Here is a 17,416-nt window from a genome sequence, read left to right as displayed (position 1 = left end):
AATATCTCTCCTTTCTGTTCATGCCTGTATTGTTTTAAAAACCACCTTAGCTTCATCCTTTCCAATAAATCCCACAGGCTACTGTCAGTGATCAAAAATGCCATAAAGCACATACTTGAGCATAAAATGTGGCTCTCAATGTAAGCTAAATATTGTCTTCTGTTCATACCCCAGCACTATCTTTCCTCCCTAAAGTAGCATGTCTTCACATCTCCAAATACCTATCTGCTTGGCAAATTCATTTCTCCTTCAAAGCCAGTTTTAAAAAGTTGAGTTCCTAACTCTCAAAAGCTTGTGAGCTCCTTCACAGCAAGAATTTTTCATATTTCCTCAATGCAGCCTCACAGTGCTTTACTCATTATAAGCACTAAATATTCACTGAATGACTAATGACACGAGTCAGTCTCATTATTTTATAGACACATTACTTTTATTCAGATATATAGGGTGTCCCCCAAAAATGTATACACACTTTGAATGATTATAAAGGTGGTGCTTATTAATATACAGTTCATTTTTAAAAATTAAAAGAATCTACAGAAATGAATAATGGTTTTTGTCAGTGCCTGTTTTCAAACTGATGACCATTCAGGTCCAGGCACTGCTGGTAACTCGAAGCAATGGAAAAGCAAACATCAAGAATCATTTTGTTCACTATTTGTGTGCCCTCAATTCATCTGTTTTGTGCCGTAAACTTCATCTTTTATGTATCCTCATAAAAAAAGTCTAGTGGATTAATTTTCTTTGTTCAAAGCTTAGTCTGCTTAAAAAGAAAGAAACATCAACTGAGCTATCAGCTGTTAAAGTATGTATACATGTTTTTGGGACACTCTGTGTAACTATCTCAAATGTAAAAAATAAAGCTAACATTTGAAGATTAGTCAAGTCTCATTATTATTGAATATAAAGGTGATAAGCAAAGATAGTTATTTTTAGAAGTTATGTACAAAGCACACACATTAGAACTTGTGGCTTGTCAAGTTTGCCTCTTTAATCATATCACTACAATAATTCTGTAATAAGTGAATTAAATATTGTAATTTAGTTGACGAATGGAATAGACAAATGAAAATAAGTGGGACATCCAAATCATTATATGTGAGCCCTTCTGACTTCAGAATTTAATTTGAATTCTTCACTCCTAGCTCCCCAAAAGTGAGTAAATAAAAGATTAAAGGAAAATTTCACTTAAGGTGATTACCTTTTCATATAGACTAAAATGAAAACAAAATAAGCTAATGAAACTATTTGCTTAAGTCAAACTGGTTATATGAAATTTTCAGTCTGTAATAGTTATAACTTGAAATGATATCTTTCCATTTAATTTATTCTAAATTCTGACAATAAAGTACTTTTACAAATAGCACTATTTTTTGAAGTACTTTATAAATAATAACATCCAAGAAACTTATCAAATAAAATGCTATCCAATCTACAAATGTTAAAAACTATTATAATAACATGGTGCTATGTAAACCGACCTGGGTCCATATGGAGGGGAAAAAGTGTGACCAAAGAAGTGTCTATATATATATCCATCCAACTTCTCAAACACTCCATCATTATCTACTTGATATTCCTTCATGTCTTTAAGATAATCTTTAACATCATTAACAAAGTCAGTGAAGAGCTTCTGATCATGTATAAAGATACCATGCATGAAAAACTTATCGATGAATTGATCAAGTTCTTTCCAGTGATGAAAACTATCCAGTTTTTCTAATAAGTACCTTTCAATTAACTGTCTAAATTCATCTATCCTTACAGGATTGGACACTTTCATATTAAAAAGGTTAATGGATTCCTGTTGAGCACATTCAAATACACCAGAACAAGACTTTCTGAAAGAATTATAATTTTCACTACAGCCATGTTCAGCACTGCATTTCTGTGAATTTGTATTTTTCCCAAATTCTTCAAAGTGAATTGGCTTTTCTTTCCTTCCCTCTCTTTGCATGGCAGGGCCTCTATTCTGGTTTTGTGTACGTGCCTTATACTGTGGATGTAAGTATTCACTAAAAACTGTTGGTTTTTTAGCTGCTCCTTCTTTTGTACCACCAAATCTTTTATTGCCCTTTTCATCAAAGATATTCTTGGTGGTATCTTTGAAATGTCGGAAAGTGGATTTAACTGAATCTGAGAACTTTTTCAGATTTTCTTTTACAGCTTCTTTAGCCTGCTTAATTTTTTCTTTATGGTGCCTCACAAACTCTTTGGTAGAATTCTTCATGGCATCAAATGTTTCCTTAACTGAACCCAATAACGTATCTTTTGACTTATTTTTGGCCCTGTAGTTTCCTCTGCCCCCTTTCTTTTTTCCATCAGTTTCTTGTTTTCCATTTTGATCTTTTGCCTCAACATACAGTCTTTCCCACAAATCAGAACGCTGCTGTTCAAAGGTTAGCTTCCGTTCCAGCTCAGTGAGTCTTTCCCGTAAGATTTCTACTTCCTTTTTTTCTGTCAATACATTGGGAGAATCTGGGTTGCCATCTGACTGCCTAGAGCTTAACTGCTGAAGTTCCACCCTTAAAGCCATGGTTTTTAGTCGTTCTCTCTCCAGTTCCCTCCTTAGCATCTTTGCTTCTGCCAATAGAGTCTCCCTTTGATTAAGGATGCTGCGTGTTTTCTGCTTTTCTTCTTTCAAATACTGCTTAAGTTTCTGGTTTTCAGTACCTAATCCAGTACTTGTCCCTTTATCTTCCAATATCCTAATCTGTTCTCTTAGTTTCCTTAACTCTTCTTGTAATGAAGACAATGCTTTTTCTTCCTTCTCCAGAGATATTCTTAAATACTGATTTTCTGTATCAAGGCTCTTTTTTTGAGTTTCAAAAGACATCTTCTCTGCTTCAGTAAGGGTCCAACACTTTGCAAGGTTCTCCTTCAATGACTAAATTTTTGTGAAAGAGAAGAAAGAAAAATGGCAAGTGCTTTAAAAGCTGAATTTAAATCTTTAAGACATATAATTTTTAAAATCTTTATTGTTGAGAGTATTACAGATGCCCCCTCTGTTTCCCCATATGCCCCCCTCCACCTAGATCCCACCCCACCCCAGACCTTCACCCCCCTATTGTCTGTGTCCATGTGTTTCCCATAGTCATCTGAAATCCTTACTGGAGAAAAGGAATCTGTTGACTACAGGATTCTAATCTTTCACGAGAAGACTCCTGGAGAGTGTAGGCAGGACTAAAGGCTTCTGTGATCCTTGTGTGAGGGAGATTATTTTTTATAAAAAAGTTAAAGCGAGAAATGACTTCACGCTTCAAAAAATTCTCTTTATACATACTGCAATCTCAGAAGGAAAAAAATTTCAATAATCTTTATCCTATTTGAAACACCCTAGTCCTATGCAAATTAACATCTCTAAGTTCTGATAAATCAGATAATTTATCTTGCCCTTAAAAGTACAGAATGAATCTTGCTAACATTTATAACTAATTCTCCAAAATTCAAATAATCTGAAAAAAAAAAAAACTGATCAGATTAACTATATAATTCCAAGGTCAGCACCCTTGATTTAAAAAAATTCATGTTCACCCAGCCAGTGTAGGTCAGTGGTTCAGTGTCAACCTGGAAACCAGGAGGCCATGGTTCAATCCCCAGTGTGGGGCATGCAGAAGGCAGCCAATCAATGGTTCTCTCTCATCATTGATGTTTCTATCTCTCTCCCTCTCCCTCTCTGAAATAAAAAATATATATATATATCCTTTAAGAGAATGACAGTATTTTCTACTTGAAAAATAACTACCTGAAATGGATATTTCACTGTCTGGCTTATGAATCTTCAGAGAACAAATTAAAATTTAAAGTTTCATTATAGTCATATCTTTAAATGCACAGGCAGAGGCAGCCACAGAATGACTAGAGGGCACAACATTCCTTATCCAGCAAACTGTATATTCTTGAATTAAGTGCCTGGTAAGCAGATCCTCAGCAGGTCCTCCATGAAGATCTTCAAAAATTCAAACCACATTTAACAGCTGAAGACAAAAGCTCTACAAGAACTAACTCAGTCAAGATTTATGCAGGGCAGGTCTAAAAGCCAGTGGCCTTGGGAACCAAAAACCATGATAGTGAAGAAAATGGCTCCTCGTGAAAATATCCTCTGACCAAGGTAGGGAAAACTAAACTATTTACAATTAACTTTAGTAGTCCTTCCCTGAAATATATAATTCAGATGTCAGGTGGGATTCCAAAGAAATATAATCAGAACCTTTTATGGGATACCTACATAAATTAAGTATAAAGGAAATTTGGGGAAATTGAAAAAAAAAAAAATGAACAGTTTATTTTCCTAACCTGATTTTATCTATAATCCCTACACCCTTCCCAGGGAAGAACTAAACAGGAGACCCGCTATTCTGCTGGTCCTCATAAACCCACAAATGTGTTAGGTAACTGGACAAAATGAACAGCACAGTCCTGCTGGAGTTAGGCGAGTTTTAGGAAAATATAACATGCTATCTCTTCCATCAGAACTAACACGAAATCTTAGAAGAAAAAAAAAACTGGCTGATTATTTTCCTTGATCAAGGGAAGGGCTTAAGATACAAACACTCCTCTTTCTCATTAAATGAAAATGTTTTGCTCAGCTCTGTAAAAATAAAGTTAATAATAATGTTTTATATATAATATCAATTTAAAATAGGTTAATTATAAGTGATTAGGACTAACATCTTTGAAGTCAGAATTAAATTAAGCTCTGCCAGTTGCCAGCCTTGGGAAAATTACTTAGCTTTTTTTAATCTCTTTCCAGTCTTTGAAATGAAGCTAACACTTGTTTAATTCACAGGGTAGTGATGAGAAATGAGAAATACTGTATGTGAGGTACTCACAAAAGTGACAAGGACACAAAAAGTATTCAATCGACAATTATTAATATTATTATTGATTTTCCAATCTATATCATAGCTATATTTGAATAGCATATTAATTATGGGCTAACAATTTTTATAAAATGTATTAAGAGGCCCGGTGCACAAATTCATGTACTGGTGGGGTCCAGCCGGCCTGCTCCAGATGGGGGCCATCGGTGGTGGGCTGTCTGGGGTAGGGGACCGATCAGGGGCGGCTCTGGGGGGGTACCCGCTGGGAGGCGGGGCTGGCCGGGGCGAGGGGCTGCAGGCATTCTGGTCAGTCTGCTGTTCAGTCAATTTGCATATTACCCTTTTATTATATAGGATTAGTAGTACACACCTTATAATCTGTAACAGAGACTTGTTTCTGGTCACATTGGGAAAGATAGTCCTTCATATCAATCAATTCATCTTCATGTATCTTTCTGACTAATTGTTGACGTTTCTGAATCTGAAATGTGCCTAAAAATGAACATTTTTATTAGAGATTTATAACATGTTATGATTGCCAATATTTTGAAACATAATAGAACATTTAATCTGCATATGTTTAACTAATCAAGATAGGATCATTTCCTTCAAAATAACAGCATTTCAGTTCTATAAACATTCTCAATATATAATAAACAAAGAATTAGTAAGTAAAATCTCATGCTGTCATTCATTGAATGGTGGTAGATAAATGTTAATATAACAGATCAAGACAAATAGGTTAATATATTTTTTTGTTTTATTATACCAGAGACATTTAAGTGGTTCACAATCCTTTTGATTAAAATAAGCAGCCCACATTACCCTAACAAAGAAAACAACTTATGTAATGTTTTTATCTTACTCTATAGAGGCACTCAGGTCTGGTTTTGGGGATTTTTTTTTTATAATGAAAAGTCACAATTTTGCTACTGAGTGTCACATGTTGTGCTTTGACTCATACTTCTTCCGAGCTAATGAAAGTGTGTGAAGATGCCCACTGGGGTACTGCACAAAATATGGAACGCTTCACGAATCCTTGCACAGGGCCATGCTAATCTCCTCTGTATTGTTCCAATTTCAGTATATGTGCTGCCAAAGTGAGCACTCAGGCCTGTTGGTTTTGAGGGATCTCTGAAGTACATCAATTATTGCATTCCCCCATAAAGAGAAAGAAAGCATGAAGTCTATTCACAAGTTGTAAGGAAAAACAAAAAATTCTATATTTTACCTAAATAATATAACACAAACCCAAAAGGTATAACAAGGAAAATAATTGGCTTTGATTATCCACCATTCTCAAAGCCCAAATCTTTTCAGACTGCATTGGTTAGGTCTGTACTGAAGTATCACCGTCCCTATTCCAGCAGTCATACAGGGATATTAAACCAACTAGTATGCTATCTATTTTTACCTTAAAATATAAAATGTTTATTTGCCAAGACATGCCTTTTCACATGCTGCTACATGCTTCATGCATGAGAAAAAAACACCAGGAAACGAAAAATAAGGCAAAACGTGTTTGACAATATTACGTCTACTGAGTGGCATAGCATTATGTAAAGATATCACAGAGTTTTGTAATGAAAGGATGTAATGACAGTTTAGTATTTCTTCTCCTACTGCTAAAAAAATTAATTTTTAGTTTCTTCAATACATCTTGAAAAACGCTAAAAACTTTTGCCAAATTAGACAACTGTTACCAATTAACAGCTGATACTCTAAGATTCACATCCTTTAAATTTTCTAATTTATAAAAGCATGGCAAATTTGTTTAAGTATTACTCAAAAGAATCTAATTTTTAAAATTGTTGAAATAAATACATCTGTAATTCCCAGAGTGACTGAAAAATCTTTCTTTTCAAACTTCTAATAGGATGAATTCCTTTGATCACTGGAAAATAACCTAAAACTGTGTACTGATATCTGATTTGGCAGTACTATTACATGGTATATGTTTGATGACTGTCTTTATGTGGCCTTTTTCAACCTATTAGGTTTTTGTTTTTTTCCTAAAGTGAGGTGTCAGACACTCCCTGAAGTTTTGGTCCTCCCCACCATATATACACATCTTCAGCTGCCTGACTATGAAGTGTTACTGCTCAAAGTATAATCTTGCCCTTCTGGTACAAGCCTATTTATCTTAATCTTATTAACCCAATGTCAGTTTTTGCTGTCACTGCTGTTAAGACTTCTCTACCAATCTCACCAGAGCTTCCAGCCAACGTATCACAGCTGCCTGTTGGGCACAATTTTGGGGACAACTTCATAAAAATAAAATAAAATTTTAACTGATGCCCTATACCATTCTAAAGTTGGGTAAAAACAAACCAAAGTGGCTCACCATCTATTTATTTATCATCTAATAAAACTCTTCCCCATTAACACCCCCACCTCCAAAAGTAAAGCAGCTAGCATACTTATTGGAATTTAAAAAACAAACCACCAATATCTCCATTACCCCAGCTCAAAGTTCTCTCTTCCATTATTAGTTCAATCTCCCTTATTTCACCAACCTTTTCTCCATATGCACTATCATTACAATTAAGGCCCTGGTCACTGAATATCTAAATTACAAAACTTCCTGAATGACTGTTCTAATTTTCCCCATACCATTTTTTTTTTCTCTAAAATTATTGCCATCAGGTCACTATATAAATCAAACTCTCCTACCAAATTCCAAGATGTTTTACAATATAACAGCATCCCACAAAGTCCAACCTTACACTCCATTATTTCTAAATATCAATTCTGCTCTAGTCCAGGCAGTCTTCTCACTGCTTCCAAACCCGCAAGTTTACTTTCAAGTTATCAGACTCTCCATTGCAGGAATGTTCGTTCCACTTTCCTTCCACCTCCATAAGCATAATAAGACCAAACACACCTCAAATCCTACCATCTCTAGGATGACTCAGTTAAGTGTAGCCTTTGAGCTAGAAATTACATCTGTTCTACATAATGTGGCACCTACTTATATTCTGTTACATTGTTGTCCAAGAGCTGGGCAGCCTATCAATACTTAAAGCAACTTCATGAGAAAACTGAATCAACTGACCTTCACTAATGATTTAGAATATGGATAGTTTATGAACAAAGAAAAGTAAGGAAGATAGGTGCATCATACATGAAGATTTTTCTTTAAACTTCTGTAAGCAGTTTCAGAACCTTGAGCAGTCGCAAATACCTGTAAGTACATTACTTTACTATCCTCAAACTACTTTTCTCTTCCTTCCAGGATAGGTCTGAAACTCCAAAATTATATAGAGCCAAAGTTGGTACATGTTTTGAGTGGCTCTTAGTAGTATGTTTTTATTAAATGATTATAAAGAAACCCAGCTGGTGTGGCTCAGTGGTTGAGCATCAATCTATGTGCTCGATACCCAGTAGGGGGCGTGCAGGAGGCAGCCAATTAATAATTCTCTCTCATTATTGATGTTTCTACCTCTATCTATCTATCTATCTATCTATCTATCTATCTATCTATCTATCTATCTTCCTCTCTGGGATATCAATAAAAATATATTTTAAAAAAATGATTATAAAGAAAATGATTATGGTGTACAATGACTGACTTCATGGTGCATGAGAAATTCAAACTGGCTCTAAAGTCAACTCAATTTTGAAAGCACTCCTCTCTAAATTGGTCTTTCTACAAAATACTTAAAAGTTCATGCAATTGGTGAGGTTTTAATGGAATCTGGATTAATATTAAATTACTAATTTTATTTTTAGTAGGAAAAAAGATTAAGATAAGACCTTCTCCTTCGTTACCTCCAGGTTTACCTGTGGGGGGAAAAATCATGCTCAAAAAATAAAATATATTCACACATTTGCTCCAGCTAGATAATAAAAAAGTTAAGTCAAATCCCATCACAACAAATTTCAAGGAAGGATACAAATTATAGTATTTCAGTAATAAATTCAAGCAGGAGTGTAATTACTTATTTTTATTATATAAAGTTAAATACAAGAAGAAACACATTTTACTGACTGACTTAAAACAAGTATTGACTATCTTCAGTAAGTTACCTCACTTTCTACTATGTTGAATAATGTATTTTTCCCACAAATCAACATGGAGTATTTCTTCAAACTTTATATAAGGAACACATTGGTAGAAGGAACTAACAAAACAGAAATACTTCAGAAAGTTAAAGTGTGGATTATGTAGTAAAAAAAATCCTAAAAGTAGTTAATAGAAGGCAAACTGAAATTTGTTGACAAGATCCAAGACATTTGTTTTGATTCTAATATAGCAGTGTGACTGTTCAGTTCTCACTCTCAACTTTGTGCATATACGTATATCTACATATATAAAAAGCCACTGACCAGAACACTGTTAACGACCGGAATGACCTGTCACTATGATGCCCACAGTGGCCAGCAAACCGGCCTGATGGGGGCAGGGCCAGCCAGCCAGCCAACCTCCTGCCTTCTCCTCCTCCCAACAGGCCCAGCCTGAACTGCCCCAATTGGGGCCAGGCGGTCAGACCCCACCCATGCATGAATTCATGCACTGGGCCTGTAGTACCTTAAATAAGATTTCATGTTTGGCCTGACCAATGTTACTCAGTGGTTGAGCACTGACCCATGAACCAAGAGGTCATGATTGGATTCCAGGTAGGGCACATGCCTGGGTTGTGGGCTAGATCGCCAGTAGGGGGCATGCAGGAGGCAGCTGATCAGTGATTCTCTCTCATCACTGATGTTTCTATCTCTCCCTCTCCCTTCCTCTCTCTGAAATCAATAGATTACATATTAAAATAATGAGGGAAAAAAAAGATTCAATGGCTGGGCTCCCAAATGAAAAATAACATGGAAGTCCTTCCTCTTTTTATCCAAGAGACTTTCACAGGCTTTTTTCATTAAGATAATCAATGTACACAAATACTAACAAGATTAACAGTGAGCAGAGTATAATGCTAAACTACAAAACAACAAATGTTAACAAGGTAGGGGAGGGTGGGAGTAACGGGGAGAGATCAACCAAAGGACTTGTAAGCATGCATATAAGCCTAACCAATGGACACAGACACCAGGGGGAGGGGGAGGACATGAGTAGAAGGGGGGTAAAGGGCAATGGGGGGATAAGGACACATATGTAATACCTTAAACAATAAAGAAAAAAAAAATTAAAAAGAACAATATATAAAGCTTGAGTGAAACCTGAAGGCAAAAAACAAAAAAAACCTGAAGGCAGAAATAATGAGCACCAATTATTGTGACATTTCAATTGTAACTATTTCAACTGGGATTTAGATAATCCTCCTAATAAAGTCAGAGTTCAAACTACTTTAATTGTGGTTCTAAAATAAACTATTTACCTCATTGTAAGCATTTCAGATTTTTAATCTTCTAATCTTTCCCTTATTAAAAAAATACATGCCAATAATCCTTACATTTCTTAAATAAATACTGCTTCCTTTAAGTGAAAATAGCTTTGTCATTAAATATATGAGCTTTCCAAGGTCATATATTTAATGACACTAAAACAGACCTAAAATTCCTCACTCTTAGTAAGTGCCTCTACCCTAAGCCATCAGTTTATGTTTAACAAATTTTCAATTACTTACCATAGAAATGTCCAAATCCCATGCTGATTGCAATCACCAGAGCAAGTATAACACACTTATTGAGGCCACTACTGAAATGGCGTTTACCCAGCTCCTTAGAGGGTTCAGTTTCTTGGTCAGCGAGCAGTCGTTCTTCAGATTCTGAACTAGAAATAGTTTTCTTCCTAGCACGGCGGCGTCTAAAGGCTGGACTGGGCTGATGGCTGGTTTCATCACTACTTGATTTGTCGTCACTCGGCTGAGATGAAAATACTATTAAAAAAAAGTAGATAAATATTAAAAATTTTATAAAAGGTTCCCTAGTATATATGATTTAGAATAATCAATGCCACCCCTACATGCTTTTTTTTTACATAAGACAGCCAAAAACAACACAACATGAACTCAAGTTTTCAAGTTTATCAACATAATGCCAAAACATAAAATATTTCAACTGTGATATACAAGAATCTGTTAATCATATTCTGTGCCTTTGAAGGTCTAGCTGTTTTATTGTTAAACCTCTCTTATAGTTTATACCATCAGAACAATCATTCTCATAGTCTGTTAAATTTGATAGTAGAGCTATAAATAAATACTATTTCTAGAATAAAAGAAAAAAAACCTGTATCTCTTCAATTTCAATTTAAGCTCGGCTGTTTAAGGAACACAGGGACATATACAAGCAGTTCCTTGGGTGTTTTTCTAGTTTCACTTCCATTCTGAGTCCATAATCAAGGTTCAGAGCACTCTAGTTAAACACAGACTTCCAGAAGTCAGATGAGCCCTTCCCTTCAACTGCCACTCTTACTAGAAGGCTATTAATTTCACCCTCTAGTAAATATGTCAGCATGAGGAAGTGACACAACAGCTATCTCCGATATTAAGGAATAATCTGGTGCAGCTCCTTTATGAAAAAAATAGTAAACCGTAACTTTTGTTTAAAATTCACAAGAAATCTCAAGTCCTGGAAACATAGTAGTATACACCAGAAAAATTATCTTCAGTTTTTTCATATGTATAATTTATTAACATGGTTTCATATTATCAAAAAGATTGTATGTTGACAGAAAATTACATGACTTAGAAATAATTCCCCCTGGCCAGTTAGAAAGAAAAAGAGCATTAAAAGTAAGGATAAAATGTGAGCTTGAACTTGATACACAGAGCTCCAAAACAACAAACATTCATGCTTTAAAAAAGCAAAACAGTTCTTCAGAAGGCAGGCTATCCATGCCACAGGAAAGCTGGTGACTTAAGTTAGGCAATACTTTTTAAAGAAGGATTATGGAGGGTTCAGTTAACTTTCACATTTACAACGAAATACACAAAGAGAGAAGGCACTACTGAATGAATATTCCTAATATTTAGTGATACAGAAGCTACTGAGAGATCTTTTGTTCATGACCCTTATGCCCATCATGTTTATCTGGTTATTCTTGACCACTAGTTTTTCCAAGATGCCGCCGCCTCAGGTGTGAGGTTACATTTCTTGGACAAAAAGAAAGAAAGGAAGACTTAAATAAAGCATTACATAATACAAAGGCATTCAGGGATGGAGTATTTTAAGTCAGACTTTCTGACAATATTAAGATGGGTCAATGTAAAACAAACCTTTAGTCAAAATTCCTTTAATAAACTTTCAATTCTACATTAACATATTGACTTCATTATATATTCCAAGTAAACCAGCCTAACCGGTATTAATAAATTTACATCCTTATCTAATGCTTCCATCTTTTTAACCCATACATGATAGCTGAAATATTTTTATTTTTATAAGTCTTTTAAAGCTTAATTTGGCCCACAGTCCAAGATGCAAGCAATGCAAAGGCATGCAATAAGCTTAGCCAGCTTTATCACAAAATAAATTTGAACACCTACTTAGAGTATCATAGCTGACAATAGATATCTTTAAAGCACTAAGTAAGTAGTAAATGTGACTAGGCACACTCAGCTCTAGAAAAGCTGACAGATTTAGTCACACCACCTTGGAAAGCGAGTTGGCTAGGAACATGGTGTTTCAGCTGATCAGCCCATCCCCTTATGCATTCAGGAATCTTCCACAGCTTCTCCCACCACCTTTCTTTTGTGAATAAACAGGAAAAAAGATGTATAAAGCTTTATTATAAAGAATAACAGGGAAAAAGAGAACTGAAAATACTAATTTTAATTATCATTTAACATTATTTGTGCTCCATCAAAATCTAACAATTATGCCTTTTTAAAAAACATATACAATACAAACTTTTCTACAACTACCAACTTTGCTCTCTTAGGGGAGGAAAGAGTCATATAAAGAGGGAGGGGAGTGTTCTTACATCAACAAAAGATAACTGTCACAAGAATTTAATTTAGAAGAAGAAAAAAACTGAAGTTGAAATCCAACACAAATGAAGAAAGGAAAAAAACAAAATAAGCAATGGGTAGCAGGAAATTAAACTGAGAAAAATATGGGATAAGGGAAAGAGAACAAAAACTCTGGGCAACTGATATATACTAGTATATGTAGTATTTTCAACACAGTCCGATGTAACTTTTTATTATTTTTAACATGTTCTTTATTGAAGTAATTCCTTTGGGAGGGATAGCAATTGATAAAAATACCTAATAAAATATACCTCTTAACTGAATCTATAAAATTCCCAAGTCCAAATTTAGAAAGTAGATTAAAACTAGAATAATGTGCTCTGAAGTGTCCAAGTATCTGGAAAAAAAATAACAGCATGTATAGCGTCAATTTCCTAAATGTCTGCTTGGACCCTTCTCCACTACTCCTACTTCATTCAACGACCTTTTCTGGCCTACTGATCTTCTCAAATTAAACCAGCACAGCCTTTAAAAGAAGTAATTGAATACTAGTATACAGTTTAAATCCTATATTTTAATAAATAAAATGAAATTTGATGACCAAAATGGATTCTAAAATCAATTATGTTTGCCCTATTCTAGCCAACACCAAAGTTTCTCTCTGATGACTAAGAAAAACCTGATAAGTATTTAAACATTTTGAATAAAGTGTTTTCAAGCTCTTGTTTATAGTCAAACTACTGAAACTCTAGTTGAAAATAACTCATTAAATGAGTTAACTAAAAAATCTCTACTTGCAGACATTTTATTAACTTAAACTGAATAAAAATTCCATTGTCTGATTTTGGCAAATGTAAATATTAAAGAATGGTAAAATCTAAAGAAATGATCTAAAATAGATACTACATGCTCCTGTTTCTGCATCAAATTAAGAAATTACTGGAATCACTGGCAGTATTCCAAGGTGTCTCTCACATAATTCACTCTTAAGTTATAATTGTGGGTTAATAACTGTTGGTAAATTACAGGTTTGTTTCTTATATTTTCTAGTAACTTGTGTCTAAATAGTTATACCACATTGAAAGATGTTATACGTCCCTAAAATTGAGCCAAAAAATTCTAGAAGGGAATTAGTTCAGTAACTCACATTTTAACCTCCAAATGATTCTGTCTGAACAGCAGACATTAACTGCATTAACAACGTGACTTACAATAGGCACATTTTCATAACTCAATCTAAAATGAATGGTCAGGGTTTTGGGATGCTGCTGTACTGCCAGCTACTTGAGCCCTGTTTTGCACATAGTAGCACTCAGTAACTGTTTGTTAAATGACTAATAACTGAAGAGAAAGAAGTTTCACTATTTTTACAATATAAAATTTTTATCATTGTAGGTAGAAATCTTAACATTCTCCTGCTTTTAGGCATAATGGCTCAATCTCCACTCTCTAAGATCTAAAACATGTCAAAGGGAGTGTTTGAGACATTAACAAACCTCCTTCTCCTTGAAGCTTTTTTTTTTTTTTTTTGGTCTTTTACTTAATAAGAGATGGCATTTATTGTTATAGCAAAAGACTATGCTCTAGGCCCTAGAGTCTAGGAAAAAATTAAATATAACAGTAAATTTTATAAAAACGTTTCTTGAGTTTAATTCAAATATTTCAAAACTTGAGATTTAGGATTATAAAACAAGTCATTGTATACAATATGGTCACGGGAGTCTGTAAGTCTGTTATCAGTGTATTCTTTGCATAGTTCTTACCAGTTTCTGGTGGACAGAATGTATACTGGCTGCTAGAGGAAGAGCCCATGTTAAAGTCTTCTGGACTCTGTGCTTCTTTAACACTTATGGCTTCTTCTTGACTTCCAATTTCTTCTAACTTAGGTGGCTCAAGGGTCACAATATCAGAATCGTCACTGACAGTTCCAAAAGAAACATTGTCTTCAAGTGACTTTTCTTCCTCTCCCTGAGGAATCATAATTTGAGAGATAGTAAATTCAACAATTATTTAAGGGCCTTATATTTTCAACATAGTTCAAGGTGTAAAATGGTACTTAAGTAGTATGATAATTTGGGCTTGAAATAAAAGATATGAATCCTATCTAATAGGAAAGGATTACTCAATAGTAGGTTCATCTTTTAGTATGAAAACCCCTTCAAATCCCTGGGGACTCTAACTACTGACTACTCCTTATAGGCTGCAAAAGCTAAGAAGCCCACCTTTATGACCCAAAGGAACATAGAAAGGACAGGATTTCTTCCTGGTTCCATGGGGTTATTTATGTGTAACCCTGTAGTCAGGGAGCCCATTAAAAGACGGATGAAATTTTCCTGGTTATGTATGTAATAAACTTGAACAGTTATGCCATGTAAAGATCATTTAGCTATCTAGTTTTATCTAGAAGTCAGGTAAATGCTAAAGGATAAGATTTAGTTCGTCCTCAAATTAAAAACTGACCTTGATTTTAGCTTAATTTCTCAATATAATTCAAGAAGGTAATCTAATTAGACAAACTATACACCAATACATCGACAAGGCCTGTATACCTATGGATTGATGTTGAACTCTGAATCCATTTTGTCTGTCTTTTCCTGTCTACTAATGGTATTAGTCATAATAATACCTGTACTTGTTCTTTGGGTTTTTCTACATAGTTCAACTGTTTATGATGGCTGAACATGTGTAACTGTTAATACTTTTTATGGCTTACGTAAGTGTTATACTAGATGCCAAATACAGAAAGATGAGAGACAGAAGGCAGGACTCGAATCATTATAGTTCTCAGGATAGAAATGGTCCAGAGTGTTTTTTAAAATGAAGGCCATAAAACCTGACTGCCTTCCATTTACCTGCCTTTCCTGGTTTGGGAAAATGCAGCCGAAACTCAGACCCTCTGGTTACAGTGTTTCCCCATCACCAACAGTCAAGATGGCATCCATACTGAGATTTCCTAGGAATGAGCCTTCCTAGAACTGAGAGACCACACTATTCGACCTTCAGATTTATGATCAAAAGGGGAAAATGTGGATGAAAAAAAGAGGTTCTACAGAAAATAACCTCACAGGATGATCTGATCATAAATCCCTAACTGGGCAGGTCATGGTAGGTAGTCATGGCATATAAACAAGCCCTGTCCATTATATCTGTACATCTAGGTCAACGCACCTATGAAATAAACTGTAACCACCCAAGATAGTACATAATCTTGTTAACTATCATGTAATCCAATCATTACCTTACTTTTTCTGGCCCCCACATAATCTTCCTTAATCTCAAATGTGTAAAAGAAAATGCAAAACTTATTCTGGGGAGCATTTGAGATCTTGCTCCCAGCATGTCAGGGGTTTGGCTCAAACTCTTATAAAAATTATCTACCAAAAAAAATACAACCTTTTTTGAAAGAAAATATTAGTGGTTAAATGAATAAGTCTTTAACACATTACCAATAAATTACTTTTCTAAATTAAAACACATCTGAATCAGGAGTTTATATAAAAGCTAACAACTTTAACCTTAATTGATCAATCTGGGGAATCTCAAAATCTTCAATGAAATTTATTTTTAATTCAAATAGGAACAGAATGCACAACTAGAAATGGAAGCTTTAATTAGCATTCTCTATGTTTACCATATTTCCACAGAGTAGAACACAAGCTTACCACAAGTGTTAACTTCGTTTCCTCCAAAGCTGGATAAGAAGTTTCTTCCACTACCATTGTGACAGTTTGGCTGCTCTCTGATATAAAGCAAAAATCAATTCAATTACATTTTATCACTTTGGCAGTCTTCATATATAATGATTTAGGTAAAAAAAATGTATTCCCAATTTCTTAATGTGGATTTAATCAAATGACATAAGTCATTCTTGTATTGCTAAAAAGATCTGTATTTCAAATATAATTATTTCAATATTTAAAATTGTCAGGGGATAATTTTAGACACTGAACTGAATTCAGTTAAGAGCAACTAAAGCAATATAATCTCTAAGTAAACAGTCTCTACCTTACAATACCAAAGTACTTACTTTAAAGCAAGGTATTTATAAAAATCTGTTAATATGGAAAACCAATTCTCAGATATCTGATGGAACATATCCTGCATTGTTAAAGTTTATTCAAGTTAAAGGTACCACTACTCTAATGACTATCAATGTCTGGCAACACAAGAATCAAAACTATGGCTCTGAATTATAAAATATAATAAAAAATAGACTGTAAAAAAACACGAACTTGAGCCCTGGCCAGAGTGGCTCAGTTAGTTGAGCGTCATCCCTGTACCGAAAAGGTCATCTGTTTGATTCCCAATCAGGGCACATGCCCAAGTTGCTGGTTGAAGTCCATGGTCAGGTTGCTGTACTAGAGGCAACCAATGGATTGTTTCTCTCTCATGTTGATGTTTCTCTCTTTCTCCCCCTCTCGCTCTCTCTCTGAAATATAAATAAAAACATATTTTTAAAAAGTCTTGGAAAAATGTATAAGAGTTCATATTAGAAAGGCTATACAATATTAACAAAATTTGAAAGTATTAAAATAATCTATATATATAAAAGGCTAAGTGACTGGCCGACCGACTGGTAGGTATGATGTGCACTGACCACCAGGGGACAGACGCTCAATGCAGGAGCTGCCGAGCGACAGCAACTTTGCAGTGACATCTTGCACTCTGGGACCCCTCGGGGGATGTCAGTCTGCTGGTTTCGGCCTGATCCCCACAGGCCAGGCCGAGGGA

General features: G+C 34.8%; 1 protein-coding gene, 1 non-coding gene and 1 pseudogene across 4 annotated transcripts in view; all 3 read right to left on the bottom strand.

Annotated features, from left to right (window-relative positions):
* The window catches only part of CCPG1 (cell cycle progression 1), a 68,215-nt gene that overhangs the window by 32,699 nt on the left and 18,100 nt on the right, over positions 1-17,416 (bottom strand). For 2 of the 3 annotated variants that reach the window (XM_028147788.2, XM_054716216.1), the window contains exons 4-9: positions 16,348-16,424; positions 14,449-14,653; positions 12,366-12,461; positions 10,397-10,648; positions 5,194-5,315; positions 1,482-2,887 (exon numbers count right to left, since the gene is read on the bottom strand). In XM_028147788.2, the coding sequence (XP_028003589.1) occupies positions 1,482-2,887; positions 5,194-5,315; positions 10,397-10,648; positions 12,366-12,461; positions 14,449-14,653; positions 16,348-16,424 (2,158 nt within the window). The remainder of the gene's footprint in view (positions 1-1,481; positions 2,888-5,193; positions 5,316-10,396; positions 10,649-12,365; positions 12,462-14,448; positions 14,654-16,347; positions 16,425-17,416) is intronic. The other variant, XM_054716215.1, reaches the window with a different exon arrangement.
* On the bottom strand, positions 5,837-5,931 carry LOC114232062 (U6 spliceosomal RNA; annotated as a pseudogene).
* MIR628 (microRNA mir-628) lies at positions 11,159-11,238 on the bottom strand. The gene has a single exon (NR_129218.2). It is a non-coding gene; the product is annotated as a microRNA mir-628 (primary transcript).

This window comes from Eptesicus fuscus, chromosome 5 (genome assembly GCF_027574615.1).
Source record: "Eptesicus fuscus isolate TK198812 chromosome 5, DD_ASM_mEF_20220401, whole genome shotgun sequence".
Classification (NCBI taxonomy): domain Eukaryota; kingdom Metazoa; phylum Chordata; class Mammalia; order Chiroptera; family Vespertilionidae; genus Eptesicus; species Eptesicus fuscus.
Note: the sequence above shows the minus strand (reverse complement) of the source record. Positions and strands in the feature narration are given on the sequence as shown.